Source organism: Vipera berus, assembly GCF_964194415.1.
Source record: "Vipera berus genome assembly, chromosome: 1".
NCBI classification, from domain to species: Eukaryota; Metazoa; Chordata; class Lepidosauria; order Squamata; family Viperidae; genus Vipera; species Vipera berus.
The window spans coordinates 232,571,382-232,591,972 of NC_138202.1; the positions used below are offsets into that span (position 1 = coordinate 232,571,382).

General features: G+C 37.5%; 1 protein-coding gene across 1 annotated transcript in view; it reads right to left on the reverse strand.

The window, feature by feature from the left end:
- The window catches only part of EYS (eyes shut homolog), a gene marked incomplete at both ends in the record, with an annotated part of 674,316 nt that overhangs the window by 643,834 nt on the left and 9,891 nt on the right, over positions 1-20,591 (reverse strand). Inside the window, 4 exons of the mRNA XM_081346243.1 lie at positions 12,489-12,602; positions 16,355-16,468; positions 18,275-18,388; positions 18,976-19,098. Of these exons, the coding sequence (XP_081202369.1) occupies positions 12,489-12,602; positions 16,355-16,468; positions 18,275-18,388; positions 18,976-19,098 (465 nt within the window). The remainder of the gene's footprint in view (positions 1-12,488; positions 12,603-16,354; positions 16,469-18,274; positions 18,389-18,975; positions 19,099-20,591) is intronic.

A 20,591-nucleotide genomic window follows, 5' to 3' on the forward strand; every position in this document is an offset into this window, starting at 1 on the left:
GATTATAGTTACAACAATCATATTCTAAATAAAAATTTACACAATATACAATCAACCAAATTCGTACTGCGCTTTAACTCTCTCTTAGCATAACTACTAACAATAACAATATCCCACTAAATTCTACTCATAAGCTAAATGGAACTTTTTGGTCCCATATTTGTTTTCAATATAATTTATCCATCTCCTCCAAACCGAAATATATCTCTCCTGTGAGTGATCCTTTAAATAAGCAGAAATCTTGGACATTTCTGCAAGATTAGAAACTTTAAACACCCATTCTTCTACTGTGGGCAGATTGTCCTTCTTCCAATATTGTCCCACCAGTAAACGTGCTGCCGTTATCATATTCAACATCAGATTAGTCTCTTTGACATCACAATTTACAACAATACCCAGTAAGAACAATTGCGGGGAAAACTTTATCTTCCTCTTAAAAATCTTTTGAATGTTCCACCAAATTTTAATCCAGAAGGCTTTTATGTTTCTACAAGTCCACCACATGTGGAAATAGGTAGCTTCTAAGCTACCACACCTCCAACACTTAGACTGCAGATTAGGATACATGTTGGACAACTTCTTGGGATCCAGATGCCATCTATAAAACATTTTGTAAAAATTTTCTCTTAAATTTTGAGCCTGGGTAAATTTAACATTTCTGACCCAAATTATCTCCCAGGTGTCCAACGAGATTGGTTCCTGAATATTTTGTGCCCACTTTATCATGCAATCTTTAACCAATTCCGTTTCCGAATCCAATTCAATTAAAGCATTATATATCCTCTTTATATGTGCACAATTTGAATCTCTAATTTGCTTTACTAAATTTTGATCTGTAATTGTGATACCAACCTTTTGATCTGACTTCCACCTAGCTTTCAATTGGGTATATTGAAACCAAGAGTAATTTATGTTTTCTTGTCTTAACTCCTCTGCTGATTTAAGTTGCCAATCATTCCCTTGCAATTTGAGTAGTTCCTTATAAGAAACCATATCCATACTCACTCCCATAGATACACCCTCTATCGCGTGTCCAGGAATTCCCCAAATCGGTATTTTATAATTTAACTTATTATAGTACTTTTTCCAGACACGCAGTAAAGCACTTCTAAGAATATGGGATTTAAAAGCCCTGTCTACCTTCTTATCATAAAGCAAGTATGCATGCCATCCATATACCAAATCCCATCCCTCAAGATGAAGTATTCTCTTGTTAGTTAAATTAAGCCAATCACTAACCCAGGTCAAAGCAGCCGCATCATAGTACAATTTCAAATTCGGCGCCTTGAGTCCCCGTCTTTCCCTGGCATCCTGTAAAATCTTGAATTTAACTCTTGGTTTTTTCCCCGCCCAGATAAATTTGTTAATACCCTTCTGCCATTGATCAAGGTTGGCATCCTTTTTCAGTATAGGTATCATCTGAAACAGAAAGAGGAACTTTGGTAGAACATTCATTTTAACAACTGCAATTCTTCCCAGTAGTGATAATTGTAATTTTTTCCAATTATTTAAGTCCCTTTGTACCTTCAACCATAGTGTTTCATAATTATTCTTATACAATTTTACATTTGAGGCTGCAATATGCACTCCTAGATATTTAACCTTCTTCACTATTTCAAAACCTGTTAAGTTAGATAACATATCCCTTTCACTCGTAGATAAATTCTTGGATAATATCTTAGTTTTATTACTGTTCACCTTAAACCCAGAAACCTTACCATACTGAGTTATAATTTCCATCAAGTCTACAACCGACTGTAGCGGTTGGGATACTGTCACAACCAAGTCATCAGCAAAAGCTCTCAGTCTATAATCATTCTGTTTTATTTTAATTCCCTTTATCAAAGAGGACTCTCGAATTTTAATTAGTAAAATCTCTAATGTTAAAACAAACAATAATGGTGATAGGGGGCAGCCCTGCCTTGTACCTTTTTCAATTCTAAAAGTCTCTGTTAGTCCCCCATTAACTATAATTTGTGCAGTTTGTTGTTGATATATAGCTTTAATAGCATGTAGAAAACCTTCTCCAAAATTCATCTCCTCAACAACTCTTAATAAAAACTGCCAATTCAATTGGTCAAAGGCTTTCTCTGCATCCAAAAATATCAGTGCTGCGGAGACTTGGTTGTTCTTATCCAAATATTCAAGCAAGTTAACAATTTGTCTTACATTATTTTTCATATACCTCCCAGATATAAATCCCGATTGGTCACTATGAATCATTTGTTTCAAAACTTGCATTAATCTATTAGCCAATACTTTAGCAAAGATCTTATAATCTGTATTTAAGAGCGATATAGGTCTATAATTTTTAGGTTGGGTAAGATCTTGATCCTCCTTTGGGATCAACGATACAAAAGCTGTCCTCCATGATGGAGGAACTGCGCCTCCAGTCTGAATTTCATTAAACAAAATCTTTAAGGGTTCAATCATTTCAGGCAGCAATTTTTTATAATAAATTGCTGTTAATCCATCTGTTCCTGGAGTTTTGCCCAATTTCAACTGTTTAATAGCTAAAGAAATTTCTTCTGGTGTAATTGGGCAATTCATCTCAAGTTGTTGTTCTTGTGAAAGTCTTGGGAAATGAGCTCCCTGTAGATACTTATCTATATCTAGAGCTTGTATATTCTCTTTAGAATATAATTTCGAGTAAAAATCTAGGAAACTCCTCTTAATCAAATTTTGTTGGTAGACTTCTTTTCCTTTATATTCTATTTTGTCTATAGTACGTAATTTCTGTTTCTTCCTTAATTGATAAGCCAGCCATCTACCAGGCTTGTTGGCGTTACAGAAAGTATTGTGTTTGGCATAACGCAAATTAGTTGCTACTTGATCAGCCAATAGCATATTAAATTGTTCTTTCAATAAATGTATTGAGATCTTTAAATTATTATCCAATGGATTCAAAATAAACTTTTTCTCTTTAATTTTAATCTCTTCCTCAATATCTAAACGTTTTTGCACTTGCTTACGCCTATAAGCATTATTCATATAAATCAAAACCCCTCTCATATAGGCCTTACTAGCATCCCAAACCATTTCCATCGAAGTACTTTTATGCATATTCGTGACAAAAAATTCTTTCATATGTTCATATGTTATTTTTCTAAAGGTAATTAAATCTACAGTTATGTAAATTTCTAAGTATCTGGAAAGCACCGTTGGTTTTAGAAGATGGTTTACCATATAGGAATAAAGAAGATTTAGAACTTCACTCACATAGGTGGCAGCAATCACAGTAAAACTCAGACTTACTTTTCAGACACGTATGTAGGAGTGCATTGAGGATATAAGCTCACCATATTCTGCATCTTTGTCCATGCAAAAAATATGAATATTAATCTAGAATGACTATGTTCCCAATAATCCTTGAATTCTTTCTTTCTTTCTTTCTTTCTTTCTTTCTTTCTTTCTTTCTTTCTTTCTTTCTTTCTTTCTTTCTTTCTTTCTTTCTTATGGCTGCCCATCTTACAAGACATGATTCTGGGTGGCATACAATTAAAAAAATATCTATAAAACCGTTGTATTAAAAGCATTCCACAATTTAAAATTATTAATATTATTAAAAGATTAGGAGAGAACATTAGATGTTAATGTAGCCACCTCATTATCTTGCTATTTCCATGAGACCCCCCACGTCTGTTGACACAGCCAAGTTTATAATTAATTAAATTTAATTAGTTAAATTTATATGGCCTGCCACTTGTGATTTTGGATGTGATTCTCTTATTCTTTGGTTGGGAAATGCCAAATGATTGTAGCAAAATTGTTTTCTTTGGCTAAAAGTACACCAGGGTGTATTTAAGCCATAATTGAGGCCAAACTCCTTATCCATAAAGGCCAGACAGAATACAACCATCTAGAAACATTAATTTTTGAAAAGATGATTCACATATTACTTGTATGAACAAAATGCAAGAAAATTTAAGAACCAAATACAGAAGAAGCAGGAAAACCTTTTAGATTCTTCCTATGGTGTCTGGAATCTATAGTAGTTATGATAGTAGTTCTTTCCATTTCTCCACCCCACCTTGCTCAGTGCACTTTGTAATAATCCAGATAATGATCATGAAAGAAATCAAAGTGCTTATGATCAGATTTTGGCATCTGCATTTAATCAAGCCACATTTCAGCAAATTTCAGCAGTGTTATGTATTTTTATGCAATATATATGAAGACCTGAAGACCTGGCTCTTTGAGCTTTCTGGCCTGGACTGAGAGTATTAACTGGGGTTTTAATTGTATTTTAATTGGGGTTTTTATTTCAAGGTTAATGTAATCATTTTAATTGTTTTTAATTTTTGTAATTTGCTGTATTGTTTTTAAAAAAACCTTGTGAACCGCCCTGAGTCCTACGGGAGAAGGGCGGTATATAAGTCTAATAAAATAAATAAAATAAAATAAATAGATATGCCCTGTAAATTGTACAGCTCAATCAGAGATTCAACTTGAAATCACAACTTTTATATTTCAGCAGAATCCCATATTTCAGAAATATTAGATGCAACCCTCCAATGAGACAGATTAGAAAACACATAGCCTGAGAATCAGGATTGTGGAAAGCATTCAATGGGCACGTTGGAAAAGGTAAGGGAATACGTAAAGGGCCTGTCCTGGAAGTACTGAGGTAGAGGTATCCTCCAGAATGTTTGGCAAAACCTCTTCAAGGGCTTCCCCAGTTACTTTGCTTTGCCAAGAGTCCAATCCAAGTGGAAGTATTGCCTGTTCATGCATGTGAAGACCAGCTGGGAAAGCCTCTGAAGCAACTACACAGATCCTTTGAGGGAACACAGCTTCTTCCGTACTTCCATCACATATGCTTTCCAAAATGGCTCTCCAAAAACTTTTCTCAGACCCTTTGAGAACTAATGCAGAATTTAGTCAATTACCTGCATTCTTTCTTGCCTCTTTGATAAGGAGTTAAGGAATGTTCTTTGGTTTTTCGTTATTTGTTTACTTTTTTCTTTTAAATGCAGCCCTGGCACTAAGCCCAGGCACTAAGTCACGTGGAACTCTTCGTGACCCCATGGATCATAGCCCACCAGGCCACCCTGTCCTCCACTGTCTCCCTGAGTCTGCCCAAATTCATGCCCACCACATCAATGATGCTATCTAACCATCTCATCCTAATAGCTAACTAACTGTGAAAAACTGGTAAGAAAAAATTTGGAAATAGGAGTGATCCTACAGTCACATTAATGAGATGGGCAGCCATTTAATTTATCTAAATACTATATATAAATTAAGAAAAACTGCAGCCAGCAAAAATAATTCTTAATGTTTGATCCTTTCTGTGTTACATTCGAGGACCTGCATTTCTAGGGATCTAGCAGCATTTTTTTTTACAAGCAAATTCAAAACTTTTACTGAATCAGGAAGCATTTAAGGACATAAAACAATACTCTTTCTATTAGAAATAATGATATGAATGTCACATCTACTTATTCAGCCACTTCTACAATAGTTGTATGTTATATAACCATGAAATGGTTTGTACCTTGAGCATGCGATGCTTGTCTTCAGCAAACTGAGCAAACAAACAAACAAAAAATGTTCTAATTGTGGTTTCCTTCATAGACTGGCCAATTATACTTCCCTACCCTGGCATGCCCCAAGTATACATAATGCAGTTGACACATTGAGCCTTTATACTTAATTTCGTAGATTCTCAATATGCTAGAAATTTTCTACTTCACAGGTTCTTTGTACATGATAAATTCAACACATACATTGAGACTGGAATAATTAATAATACAGGTTCAAGAGTCACATAATTTGTAAAAATTCAAGGGCTCTGGTGAACTGGTTCTATTATTATGCAAAATTACAAGTATGCTTCATCCACAGTGGCTAATGCAATGCACCAATCTAAAAGAAAGCAAACCATATAATGACTTAGCATTATTTATGTATTTGTTAAATTTATTTGCTGCCTGTCTCATTGTGGGGTTACTCCAGGTGTCTTATAAGAATAATAAGGAAGAAATGAAAAGAATGTAAGCAAAACAGAAGCAAAATAATAGAATAAAATAAACAAATAATAAGTGAGCCCGTCTTAGAGGAAAATCTGAATCAATTTTGAATTTGGAGAAAAGTAAAAGGGGTAAGGTAATTGTTATGTATTGAGGTTTGGTAAAACACCTATTCACTTGCATACTGAGAACTAACAGTTCTCCAGCACATGTACTGAGCTCTAACAGTTCAGGCGGGAAACAAAATAACAGGAATAGTGGGTTCAATCTGATTGGTTGTATGATGGTATATAAAGAGTGCATGTACACCCTAAACCCCTCAGTACAGTTATGGTTATCAATAAAGTTGCTGTTACTGCTGTTCACCGCCCTGAGTCCTTCAGGAGAAGGGCGGTATAAAAATTTAATAAAACTAAACTAAACTAAACTAAACTAAACTAAACTAAACTACTCTGTACTCACATGCCTGGCATATTTCCTGCTCATTCGAACCCAAAACACAACAGTGGCGACGAAGGTGGGATCCTGCTTTGCCTTAGAGCTGAAGTCACGAGGGGACGGCTTTACGTGCTGGAGGAAAGAGGCATCTTCCCCCCCCCTCTTTATTGGCCATCTAGATCAGCACGCTAGTGGCCACGTGCTCAGAATCACTCGTCTGAGCCTGCGGAGCAGGATCCAAGCGCAAGAGAAAGAAGATGCCAAAAGTCGGCCAGCCCTGTGAATTTGACATCCGACACCCCGAACAGTGGCTGTCGCACCTCGGGCAAGTAGAAAACTATTTACGGGCAAACCAAATCGCAGAAGATGGCCTAAAAGCAGCAACTGTACTCTGCATCAGTGGCCCTGCGATGTTCGACTTGGCTGAAAGTCTATTTGTCCTGACACCGATTGAATCTGTCTCATTCGCCAATCTCAAACAGAAGCAGAACAGACACTTCAAACCCAGAATGTCGGAGATGGCGTGGTGATTCAGATTTGACCAGAGAGTGCAACACCCCAGGGAAACTGCATCAGAGTTCATCGTGGCCTTATACCAGGCCGCACGCCTCTGCAGGTTTTCCAACCTGGACGAACACCTTCGAGACCAGCTAGTATGCAGCCTTCGAGACAAGGCACTGCAACAGAAACTTTTTGCAAGACCTAACTTAATGCTACTTGACGCGCAAGATGAAATAATGGTGGATGAAGCAGCTGGAGGCGTGGTCCAAGTAGTACAGACATCCCAAACCCTCAAACCTGAAGAAACAATTCACCACAAAGCTGCCAAGTACGATGAAATCACAATCGAGGAAGAAGCCGAAGTAGTCAAGCATCAGAAGCTAGCTGGGACACAAGAGCGCGGACTGGATCACAGAGAAAACAACCAGAAGGCAGCTCTCTTTCCTCGATACTTGTGTTGCGGCGGCAACCATGCATGTGTGAATTGCAGGTTCCGGAAGGCCACGTGTCGGGCCTGCAGATGAAGAGGACACATTGCAGTTGTATGCAGAGCCTAATCCAGAGAAGGTCAGCTCAAGCAACAGCTGGAGAACTCTACAAGGAGAGGTATTTGGGTCCAGAGTCCAACCAGTGTAGGTTTTTTTGAGAGCCGGAGAACTATTTGCCGAACCGTGGCCTGTCGCCCCTTAAAGCCTAAACTAAGACTTGAAATCTTGGATCTTGGATCACAGAGTTTAAAAAGTTTCATGGGCACCTGGATGTCGTCGTGGTAGAGGGCCAACGAAACAGTTTAATTGGGTTAGATTGGTTTGAGACATTAGGAATCTTAATTACTGGCATTAATCAAATGCACGGAAGTATCATCGAATCTGTCTGCGAAGAATTTGCAGACGTGTTCGATTCAAAGCTAGGAATGTACACTGGGGGTCCAATTTCATTTAAATTAGACCCGAATGTTTTGCCCATCAGGATCAAACCCAGAAGAGCCCCTTTCGCGTTGAAACATAAAATTGAAGCGGAATTGTACAAACTAGTTGAACAAGGAGTGCTGCAGTCTGTAGAAGAGGGGGAGTGGGAGACCCCTATAGTTACCCCACTTAAATCTAATGGGGAAATCCGTACATGTGCGCATTATAAATGCACCCTAAATAATGCTTTAAATAAGCATGCTTACCCGATCCCAATGGTCGGCCATGTTCTCTCTTCCCTTCAGGGTGGTGCCATTTTTGCAAAGCTTGACTTGGCGCAGGCGTACCAGCAGCTGCCTGTTAGCGCGGCTACAGCAGCAGCTCAAACTATTGTTACTCATAAGGGAGCATTCAGAGTGAATCGCTTGCAATTTGGCATAAGTGTGGCACCAGGGATTTTTCAGGAAATCATGGAAAGAACGTTGAAGGGCATCCAGGGCGTGTGCCCATACTTTGATGATGTTCTCATCCTGGGTGAAACAGAAGAAGTTTTAGCCAATAGACTCAGGGCTGTACTGAGTAGGCTTCGTTCCATAGGTCTCAAATTAAAAAGAGATAAATGCAGCATAGGGGTTGATTCTACAGAATTTCTGGGATTCTGAATTGATGCAAATGGAATCCACCCCACAGACTCTAAGATTAGGGCAATTAAAATGCCCCCCAGTCCTAAGAATAAAGCTGAACTGCAAGCATTTTTAGGCATATTAAACTTTTACCATACTTTCCTACCTCACAAAGCTGCTATAGCTGAACCTTTACATAGGCTGCTAGATAAAAAAGCTGTTTGGAAGTGGACTAGCCTGCATGAGAGAAGCTTCCAGGACCTTAAGGGTCTGCTGTCTGACAATTCAACTGTCACTCACTACATTGAATCCAAGCCTGTCTGCATCGCTTGTGATGCTTCTCTCTATGGAGTGGGAGCTGTATTGAGCCATTTAGAGAAAAATGGGAAGCAAGTTCCCATAGCATATTATTCCAGAAATTTATCAGTGGTAGAAAGAAATTATGCACAAATAGATAAGGAAGCCTTAGCCATAGTAGCAGGGATCAAAAAAATTTCATGATTATCTTTATGGTAGAAAATTCACTGTATTCTTGGGCTTGTTCACAACTGAAGAGCAAACACCCCACATATTATCACCTAGAATGCTCAGGTGGTCCATATTTTTGTCTGCCTATGATTTTAAAATGATTCACAAGCCAGGAAAAGAAACGGGCCATGCTGATGGCCTAAGTAAGCTACCCCTACCGTATAGTGAGCCTGATCCAGCCCCTGCTGCACAAATACTGTCCATACAGGAGTTACCTGAGTTCCCCCTCAATGCAGGGGACATAGCTGCTGAAACTGCTTCAGATAAGATTCTAAGCAGAGTCCTGTCTTGGGTATTCATGGGGTGGCAAGACAGAAGTCCAGGCCCTGAGTTCCAAGCTTATTTTCTAAGAAGGCATGAGTTATCAGCTCATAAAGGATGTTTATTATGGGGAAATAGAGTTATCATACCTTCAGTCTTGAGAGATGGGGTGCTACAGTCCCTACATGAGGGACACCCTGGCATAGTGCGTATGAAAGCATTGGCTAGAAGCTACCTGTGGTGGCCGGGGTTAGACAAGGCTGTTGAGGATCAGGTACATGGATGTTATATTTGCCAAAGGTCTAGACCAGAAATGCCTCAGGCACCTGTCCATAGGTGGGAGGCAACTCACACGCCCTAGTCTAGGATCCATATTGATTACGCTGGCCCATTTCAAGGGCAGCTCTTCTTAATTGTAGTAGATAGCCACTTGAGATGGCTGGAAGTAGTGCCAGTCCCCAACATGACTACTGCCAGGACCATCCAGGTGCTAAGGAAACTTTTTGCCACACATGGGTTACCTGATGTCCTGGTCTCTTATAATGGGGCTCAATTTACTGCTGCTGAGTTTCAGGCCTTCCTCAGAGCAAACATGATCAGACACACCACATCCGCACCTTCCACCCATCGTCGAATGGACAAGCAGAACGAATGGTGAGAACAACCAAAGACGCACTCAAGCGCATCATCACAGGTGACTGGCACCACAGACTTGCAGATTTCTTACTTTGTCAACACTCCACACCATGTACAGCCACAGGGAAAAGCCCTGCAGAACTGCGCTGGGGCAAGCATCTCATCACTAAACTGGACAGACTTCACCCTGACAGAGTGGCATCTGATGCTGCTCAACCCAAACCCCCAAGGGGGCTACAATCTGGTGACTTGGTCTGGACCAGGAACTATGGTCCAGGGCACTTGTGGGTTCCTGGGAAAGTGGTTGACAAATCAGGACCCTATCTTACACAGTAGGGGTAGAAGGGGGGCATCTAGTAAGACTGCATGTGGACCAACTAAGGAAAAGATTTCCAGAACGGTCACTAAGTGAGTGTGAGGGTAATAATTCTTTCTATAGTTCTCAAGCAGGCACATAGGCTAGCCCTTATTCTCCCTACCAGCATTTTCAGCACTCAGTTGAGTTTGAGTTTGAGGAGGACCAAGGGGGCACAGAGATGGAACAAGAAACCTCTGAACAGTCGGACCAGCCAATCTTCAGTGACTACTGTGCTAATTCTGCTCCAAGATCTGACTCTGGGGTGGGCCTACCGGACAGGGTCAGCCAGAGCAATCCTTCGGAGTCTCCAGCTGAGGAGAACACTGACTCTCATGGCATGCCCAATAAGTTGGTAGACTACAAAGTGGTTATCAATAAAGTTGCTGTTCCTCTGTACTCACATGCCTGGCATCTTTTCTGCTCATTCGAACCCAAAACACAACAGTAATGTCAAAGCTAAACAATTTATGGTGTCATAAACCAGAATGTATCAATAATTCTGGGAATGAAACTGATAAGGAGGAAGGTTTAGAAAATATACTTTTGTGAGCAACCCTGAAGATATTACTGAAGACAGAAGAAAGGATTTGAAGGAGAAAATGGGAAGAGAAGGGACAGAAGAATCCAAGGTGAATGGTTTATTTCAAGTGTAAGGAAGGCTAATTATCCCCAAAGGAAATACCTGAAAAAGCTGCACAGCTCAATTAGGTAATCATTGGAAAGGAAAAATGTGGTAATCACTTTTTTTCTTTTTTGCTCACAAGATTATATAAAAATGTGCTTTATCAATCCATCTTTTTAAAGGTCATTTCCCCATCGCAAAAAAGACAAATTATAGTTATAAGACACTTTAGAACAGGATGTCATAAAGATTCTTTATGGGTTCTAAAGTCTGTAAGATATTCTGTAATACTGAATAAATTCAAAATTTGTGTCAGTACAAAAATATTTACAAAGGAAAAAAAATCCTAAATGATTTTAGGGATAGCAGAAAAAATGAGCCTTGTTACTGCCTTCTTCAAGATTTTTTGTTTGTTTGTTTGTTTTCAATTTTTTTGTCCCATATATAGTATAAACCTGGCATTTGGCAGGAATTTCCCATCCTAGTGCTAGTGTTAACTTGGTCCCACTCTTCTTAGTTTCTTCAAGATTAGCCAAAGTTGGTTAGATGTTATCAACTGGCATTGATGGCCATGGAATACTAACTGATTTCAAAGAGGAGACAGGAATAGAAAGATTTAAAAAATGGATAGAACATGAGTGCTAACACTGTTAACAGACCTCACTTCTTATGTAAATTGTTTGTATGCAAACATCACACTGGGTTTGAATAAGAGAGTAAACAATGTACTATAAAATAAATATATATGTATTTATATGCAATAGGGTGAATTCTACCCTCACGCTCCCTCACAATTCTAAGAGCAAGTATGCATTCAAAAAGATAAATACTTCTGTTAAATATGTTTCTAGTTATTCTGGTTTCTGTAGGCAGGAAAGTCAAAGACTACTTTGAAGATATTGACCAACATTCTATTAAGAAAAGGGAATTTCAACTAAAAATAAAATCAACATTTTTCAGTGATATTCAGCACAAGACCCACAGCAATGGAAATAATGAGTTGAATAGCTTTAGATGTATATACACAATTGTGAAATTGTCAGTGCTTTTCAAGGAAAGTCTCCTAAGTTTTGCCTATTTTTAAAATTTTGATCATAGTTTTTAGGGTAAATGAATACATTTTAAAAACACTAAATTGAATGCAGCATAATTTAGTGGCAGTTAAGAGATCTTTTTAATTTTAAAGGCATGATGCTAGATTAAGTGATTGGTTGCCAAAGTATTTTTAAAAAACTGGTTTTTTTTTAAGAATTAACAAAAAAATGCATTGAAACGTGCTAACAAAACATAATCTTAAGAATAACTGAGTCTAAATTTCACTCCTTCTTGGATCAGAATAAAATAATTATGATTTTCCCTTGTGAACCCACACATGGCATTCAACTTTTATTTTGTGTTTGCTATATTTGTTAGTATCTCCTTTAATAATGGAACCAAGTCTTTTAGTGGATGAATAAACAAAGTTTATTTCACATTAGTCACAGCCTAAGAGATAATTGGCCAGTCACTTTTGAAGCTTGCATTGAGAAAATCACAGCCTAATAATTCTGCTTGGAAGAGTGAAATCAGTTCAGACAAGTGGCAGAAATGCTTTCTAAAGTTAATTTTGTTTACCTTCTCTTCTCCCTTGGTGTTCATTACCTTTAAACGGAGCCACACACTGGCAGGAGTAATTACCGGGCTGGTCAATGCAGGTGCCTCCATTTTTGCACGGAAAAGAAGCACACTCATCTAGGTCGCTTTCACAGTGCATACCTTTGAAAAGATAATTGAAGAGCCAGCAATTTAATAAGACAAGCAGGTGCCAATTTATAATTGTTCCATTTGTACTTTAAGATTCAAGTCCATTTTGTTTGGAGAAATAAATCTAAATCACAGAAATAAGGTCTTTATTTCCTTTCATCACCACTAAGCTTTCCTACCCCCGAATTAACACTCCTAATTTCTAAAAGAAGCATGTCTCTATACCAGATAAAGACAAATAGGACAGTTTCATTTCTTGTTGGCATAGCCTTAAATTTGTTTTGTCATGTTTCAGCATTTTTTTTCTAATATTCAGCATGAAAATATCTATGTATTTTTATATGCATTGCTCTGAATAGTTGTACTGTCATAGGCAGGTTTTATCAATATTTTGTTTATCCAAACTCTTTTCCATTATGTAGTTTTTCTTTTCCCAGTGTGTTCACAAGTATTTGCTTTTTTATACCTGTTTTCCTATTGTACAGATTTAATTGGAAATCTACATTGCAAAACTGGAAAAGTATAAATATTAATAAAAGTGTTTTCAGTCTGAATATTCAATAAATGAAAGTTAATTTTACAGCACGCAAATTGGGTGAAAAACTCATCCTTTCCTAACTACATTTATCTAAACATCTTTTTCCATGATCAGGAATATGGTAAAAGAAATTTTAGAAATTTCAATCAATAAGTGGGCCAGAAATGGGATTCTTTTTTAAAATATATAGGACCACAACTTTTATAATCTAGATTTCTCCAATGAGCAGTTCAGAGTACTTCAATAAATAATTTGGGAGGCAAAAGAAGCATGATCCAAACTTGCTGAGAATATATAACTGCCACATTTTTAATAGTAAACTATGAAGATTGTCCGACAGGTGAAAAGAAAGTCAAAACAATAGCTAGCTCTTCCAGATTTTCAGGAAGAGAATGTTGCAGTTGGCCATTATGGGAGAACTTGAAGAGTTATTTTAATTTCTTATCTGCTCTATGGAATATGATTTTTAAAACTTTCATGTTAAACTCATTAACAAGACAAAAATGAAAAATTTAATTGAAAGATTTACTTATTATTTGTACACTTGTATAATCACAGCAATCTCAACAACTCCAAAGACAAAGAAATATGTTAAAATAAAATAGCATAAAAATAAGACAAGTAAAGCCCAAATGCAACATATGGCATTAGGCCTCTAAAACCCTCTGGAAAAGCTCAGCTTTGAGCTTTTTCTTGAAGGCAGACAATGTTGGCAACAGATGCTACAAAAAAGGTTGGAAACAAATCTCCAGTTTCCTTTCCCTGTTTTTCTTGCAAATTCTGCTGGCAAAGATGCAGAAAAGGGAAGATCACAGTAGCCTATCAGATGAATATCCTAACGGGATTATGAGTTGTGCAGAATATTTCTAGGACCTTCTGAAGTTAATTGTACTTGTGCAAAGCAAATTTAATTCTTAAAATTTTGTCCTATTTTAGACTTTCTGTATCATAGATTTATTCCTTGATAGGTTTTCAAGGGAATTTGAAATTTAAATATCCTGTGATTTAATGAATGTTTAAATGCCTTATTTTACCCAGCTGTAATTCTTTGGGACGCGGTGGCTCAGTGGGTTAGGATGCTGAGCTTGTGGAGCAGATGGTCGGCAGTTTGGCGGGTCGAATCCCGAGTGCTGCATAGCAGAGTGAGCGCCTGTTACTTGTCCCAGCTTCTGCCAACCTAGCAGTTCGAAAGCACGTAAAAATGCAAGTAGAAAAATAGGGACCACTACAGTGGGAAGGTAACAGTGTTCCGTGCGCCTTTGGCATCTAGTCATGCCGGCCACATGACCACGGAGACGTCAGACAAGTGCTGGCTCTTCGGCTTTGAAACGGAGATGAGCACCGGCCCCTGGAGTTGGAAACGACTAGCACGCATGTGCGGGGGAACCTTTACCTTTACCTTACTAATTCTTTGGGGCATTTGTCTACAATTAAAAGGAAGCTTTATTTTATTTTTTTCTTATTGTTCATAAAATTTATTTTTAATGACTAGGAAGCTTTGTGTCAATTCTTCAAAAAAGGAAGTACTTTCATTGATCGTACATCTCAAAGCTACAAGTGCCAGGGCATGATACTCCAGAGTTTAAATAGCAACAATAAAAGAGATGTAGTAGTTGTAGTTGTAATAGTAGTTATTCCCAGTGTATTGCAAATAAACTGGAGCCTAAATTATATTTGAACTTCAAAACTGTTTCCTTATCATGCGTGTTTTAAATTTATGTTTAATAATAAATAAATCATAATAATACTAAAGTGATTTATCAAATATTTGGAACTTTATACTTAAATACTTTGGACATTGGAAGAAACTACTTTTGCTTACATTTATTACAATGATAACTCCATGATACTTAGGCCTTTGGCTAGAAACCAAACAATCAGAAATATCCAGTCTGAAGACTATGACATTCACTGAATGAATACACAACCATCATAATAATGTAACTACATGCTATACAGTGCAAATGTTTTGATGAATTTTGTCTCTTACACCCTAATTCTGGCTACAGCAATCAAAGATATACAGTTTTGGAATTATTTGAAGGTTTAGACATCAAAGGTCAAGAATTAATACAAAAAAATACAAATTACTTAAGCAGGCTATCTGTTAAGGAAATTTGGATGTACAATTTAGTAGTTCAGAAAGTTGAAGAATCATGGTAGAAGATCCTGTGAGTCTAGAAATTTAAATACTTCGCCTACAAAGTTTAATCATAATGAAAGTTGTTTGCAATGATAAAAGCCAGATACATAAAAACTACTCTTTTCTGATTGGCAAAAGAGATGGTATTTAAGTAAGCCATAGGCTTCACTTAAAGAATTGTTTTTAAATACAGGTAGTCCTCAACTTGCAAGCACAATTGGGTCCAAAATTTCTGTTGCTAAGTGAGACATTTGTTAAATAAATTTTGCTCCATTTTACAACCTTTTTTGTCACAGTTTTTAAATGAATCACTGCAGCTGTTAAGTTAGTAACACAGTTCTTAAGTGAATTTGGTTTTCCTATTGACTTTGCTTGTCAGAAGGTCGCAAAAGGTGATCACATGATGCTGGGACACTGCAACTAGTCATGAGTCAGTTGTCAAGCATCCAAATTTTGATCATGTGACCATGGGGATGCTGCAATGATCATAAGTGTGAAAAACATCATAACTCACTTTTTCCAGTGCCCTTGTAACTTTGAACAGTTCACTAAATGAACTGTTGTAAGTCGATAACTACCTGCACATTCTAAATCTTAAACCTCACCAAAGTCAGTTAATAGGTTTTGCAATATTGCTTTTATTATTTTCTCAACTGGAGAAATATTACATGTTAACAATTTTATAATGTCTCAGTACTATGCAAAATAAGACAGAGTCTCTTTCTTAGTCCACTACTACAGGCAGTTTAAGTGGGACATTTCAGGATTTTTTGGTCCCTTGCTGCTATATTTATATAACAGAGCTGGTCATGCATTATAAAATAACAGTGAAATAATGTTATTAAAGAGGAGATGCACAAAAAAGAGGTGTAATCATAACATCATTACAGACAAATAATATTTAAAATCTTTTTCCATATATGATTAGATAAAAACTTCTACCCAAAGTTTACAAAGTTTTCTGAGGATGCAAATAAAATATTAAATTATGTTATGTAAAGTGTAACAGCATGTCCAAGATTAGTAACCTTGTGATAATCCTTGGAGATTGGAATTTATTAGGAAAGGATTCATCCCACTTACCAGCAAAGCCAGATAAGCAGATACAGCTATATCCATTGATAAGATCTGTGCAGGTTCCATTATGGAGACAAGGGTTGCAGTGACATTCATTTTTATTGATTTCACAAAGTATGCCTATATAGTGATTGGAGAGGGGAGGAAAAGCAATATCTTACAGAAGCCAAACATTTGATTAAGAGTACATTTTTATTTGGTATGCTCATGTAAAGTAACTCACTGTTGAGAACATTCTGTCAGTAGTGTGATTATAAGTTCAACCTGCCTCACTAAAATATTCTGGAGACATTTTATTATTTGAGCTGTTACACTGATGTGCTAAGAGGGTACAAAAAGAAAAGTAGTCTTCAGAGACACTGAACTGATTCTCAAGACTTACAGCAGCCAATTTCTTTATCAATTTGCATCAATAAAGAATAAAAAAGAAATGACATTGAAATATAATAGAGTGCATTTGCAGTGACATAAAGGAAAACCTTCCTTCTGGTTTTGTTAAGGCAGCAGATGAAGGGAAAAAAAATTAGATGTGAAAATACATTACCTTATTTACAAAAATTTCCTTCCTAATATGCCTTAAGGAATGCTTTTTGGACATATTTTTTTTTTAGAATAAAATACTTTATTGGCCAAGTGTGACTAGACACACAAGGAATTTGACTGAAAAGATTCCCAGCTTTTCTTGCTTTAATTATTATTGCTTTTAGCCCTATTAATTTTTTGTCCTTCATTCTTTAAGCTCATGACAGCTTAAACCAGGGGTGTCAAACTCAATTTCATTGAGGGCCGCATCAGCATTGCGGTTGCCCTTCGGGGGCTGGGTGGGTATGGCCAGGGTGGGCATGTCCTACTGGGTGGGCGTGGCTAGAGTGCGTATGGCCTACTGGGTGAGCATGGCCAGCTCTACATCGTTCACATCAAGGGTGCCTATGGGGGCCTGGGCAGGAGTGGGACAGATCTGAGGGTCTCTGGCAGGAGGAGGGTCTCTGGGCCAGGGCTAAGGCAGTGGAGGCCGTTCCCTCACTGTTTCCAGGATGGCTTCACAGGCCGCATAAAACCACTTCGCGGGCCGGATCCGGCCCCCGTGCCTTGTGTTTGACATGTCTGGCTTAAACTGTGTGATCAAAGGTATATAGAAACAAACATTTCTCATGATGTAAGGAGAGGGCATCGTGTTCATTAGCCACATTCTTTCAATTTAACCCATATAATAGACCCAGCAGAAGTGTCTGCAGTCAGTATTAAGGTGAGTGTGTAAAGATCTGTGTTGGATTTTTCCTTGGGAAAGAAAAGCTAGATTAAATCAGAACTGCCTCTCATGTGGACTAATTCTATTTGCAAACACTTGGGTAACACTGAATGCACAATCGCTTTGGGGAATATGTCTCTTGCACATATCTGAGTGGAGAAGGCTCTCATTGAAAAAAAAAGGGAAGTTGATTTTTAGCAATTTCTGCTTTCTTTCTAGACTCCTTTTCCACTTCCTCACTAGAACCTCTTTCCCCACCTTCTGAAGCAGATTCAGCAGAGAAACCTTTATTTGATCAAAGCAACAGCAACAAAAAAACCTTTCTAGCCACAGAAGACTTATATCGGATCCAACCCAATGAATAAAGGCTGATACTATTTATTTCAAGATAAGTTAGATAAACATATCTCCTGTTTTAAATATGCTTGACACTTTATTTGGGATAAAAATGGAAGTGATTTATTTAACAAATAGTACCCAGTATTGTCTATTTTAAGGCAGAGAGGGATAAAATGCTACTTGGCTACAATTCTAGTTTGGAGCAAATTTGACATGAGACAAGGATTTGAACCCAGTAATAATTATGTTTAATAAACAAGCAGAGGATACAGTTATTGGACACCATTGCATTTTAAAGACTGGTAACTCTTAAAATACCTTTATTTATTTTTTGTTACCTTCAAATCCGCTAGCACACAGGCAGTTGAAAGCATTAACCTGATTGATGCACGTAGCACCGTTGCGACATGGATCACTTAGACACTCATTTACTTCTATGTCACAATTCACACCTGATAGGAAGTAAAAGATTTTGTTCATGAGAAATGTAATTGGACAGAGCAATTAAGAATGACAACTGAAGTTGGGAGGAGTAAGGAAAAGAAGGTCCTGTAACCTTAGAAATTTAAGTCTTAGTGGATACTTTCTTTTCAGAGAGTCATGATTTCTCTGCTTGCAAGATTCTGATGACACCAGTCAACTTAGAAGCATGGACCACAATATGAGCTCAGTCAGAGGGGTCTGCTTTTCCACTTACTCACAAATTTGCACACATGTATAGTCTCCATAGCTCCTGTTCCAGGAATAGGCTCATTTGGTGTACAACCACTGCAAAGGTTGCCCTAGCTACAACTCTACATGCAGGATCATTTGAGCAGGAGGATCCCTAAATTATGCATCAATTCTGACTGATGTGCCACATACTCATAAGTGGAAAAGTAAGAGAATGGGGAGAGAGGTGCTTAAAATGCAGTCTTGCCACAGTTGAATTGAAACTTGTTCTCTATTCAGCTGGCTGAGAATGAACTAAAAGCTGCTAAGAGGACCTTAAAAAATAAGTTGTGTCAATGGGTTTGATTATATTTAAATTCAAACATACCAATAAAACCAGGTGCACAGAAACAGCTATAGCCATCCAGCTCTTCCTGACAGATGCTGGTAGTTCCACAGGGCTGTGACAGACAACTATTCATCTTTGATTCACAGAGTTCACCCATAAAACCTATTCAGTACAGCAAAAGCAAATATACTGTAAATGTTATGTGAAAAGAGTATGAGGAAAAGGAAACTGTTCAGCAAGCTAAAGAATAAAAAGTGAGCAATATTATAATTACAAGTTTTAAACTAAACTAGTTTAATTATGTTTTCAACAGATTTTTTTTTCCATTCACATATATACCACCCTCTTCAGTCAATGCTGCAGGGAAGGAACAAGTGTGGTCAGTTTTGAGTACAAATAACAATAGTTGGCCAATGTGCCTCAAATTGATCTTGAATATATGGGAAATAGAATTACTCATAGTGTCCCAAGGCCATAATTTATGTGAAGGTTCTTGATCCATGCAAAAGTGTAGTGATATCTGAATGGCATTGTTCCACTTCTATGATCATTTACCCTTTGGTGCAGGTTTTGTCTTATAAGAACTCCTCAATCTATAGATTGTGATCCTTTCTTAGTTATATACACCCTTAGAATGAAATATTCACTGGTTCTTTATCAGTTAATGTTTGATGAACTCTGTTGTGTAGTGAGGTCTTTGGAGGCAGTAAGTGAGACAAGAGGTTGCAAACAGGAACATTGCTTTATTGAGGCAAACAGGAACAGAACTGAAACAGAGGCTTCTGCGCAGCTACTTATACAGTTGGCCACTAGGTGGCGGCCAATAGGTTTAAAGGAGCCCATTGCCGCCCCAAATCAATCAATGATCTTCTTGGAGACAGCAAGTCTGGCTAGTCAGTGACTGTTACACAGTCACCCAACTGAGCAACCTTAAGCAGCATTCAAACAGACACGTGAAACAGTTCAAGTAAAATCCCAATATATTACAACTTCTATATTTTTTTTTACAATCTCTTATAGCATTAATTTCAATTCAACATTCAATAATACACTTAGTAAAAGCCTTAGATGATCAATAAGTATCCCCAATATACACCAGTTCTGTTAACCAGTCAACCTGGTACATTGCTGACTTTTTTGTCATTTTTGGTCAGGTATAAGAAATGGTTTAAAATATTATTAGTAAAGCTTTTTGGTCCCAACAATTACAGGGCTTTCCTTTGGTTTTTGTACACTGTTGTGGGAAAATATTACGTATTCTATAGAATTGAGACTGGCTCAGATCTTTCCTCTAAAACAAAAGAATCCACATTGGGGCCATTGTTGCTTTTTTTTTTTTGCACTTTTACTTTCTTTATTCTAGTTCTGTCCAGACAACTATTGTTAACTCCTGACCTTCACTCTTTCCGCCGTGATCTGAAGACCTGGTTGTTTGAACAGGCCTGGACTAAGGGTTTGGGTTTATTTTTAACTATTTATTGTTAGGGCTAAATTAATTTAATTTTACTTTTAACTTTTGTACGTTGTATTTTATTGCCCTGAGTCCTTTGGGAGAAGGGCAGTATAGAAATTCAATAAATAATAATAATAATAACTCTAAGGACCTGCTTTAATTAGATCTCCCAAGAAAGCAAAACTCTTGAAACAGGCATTGT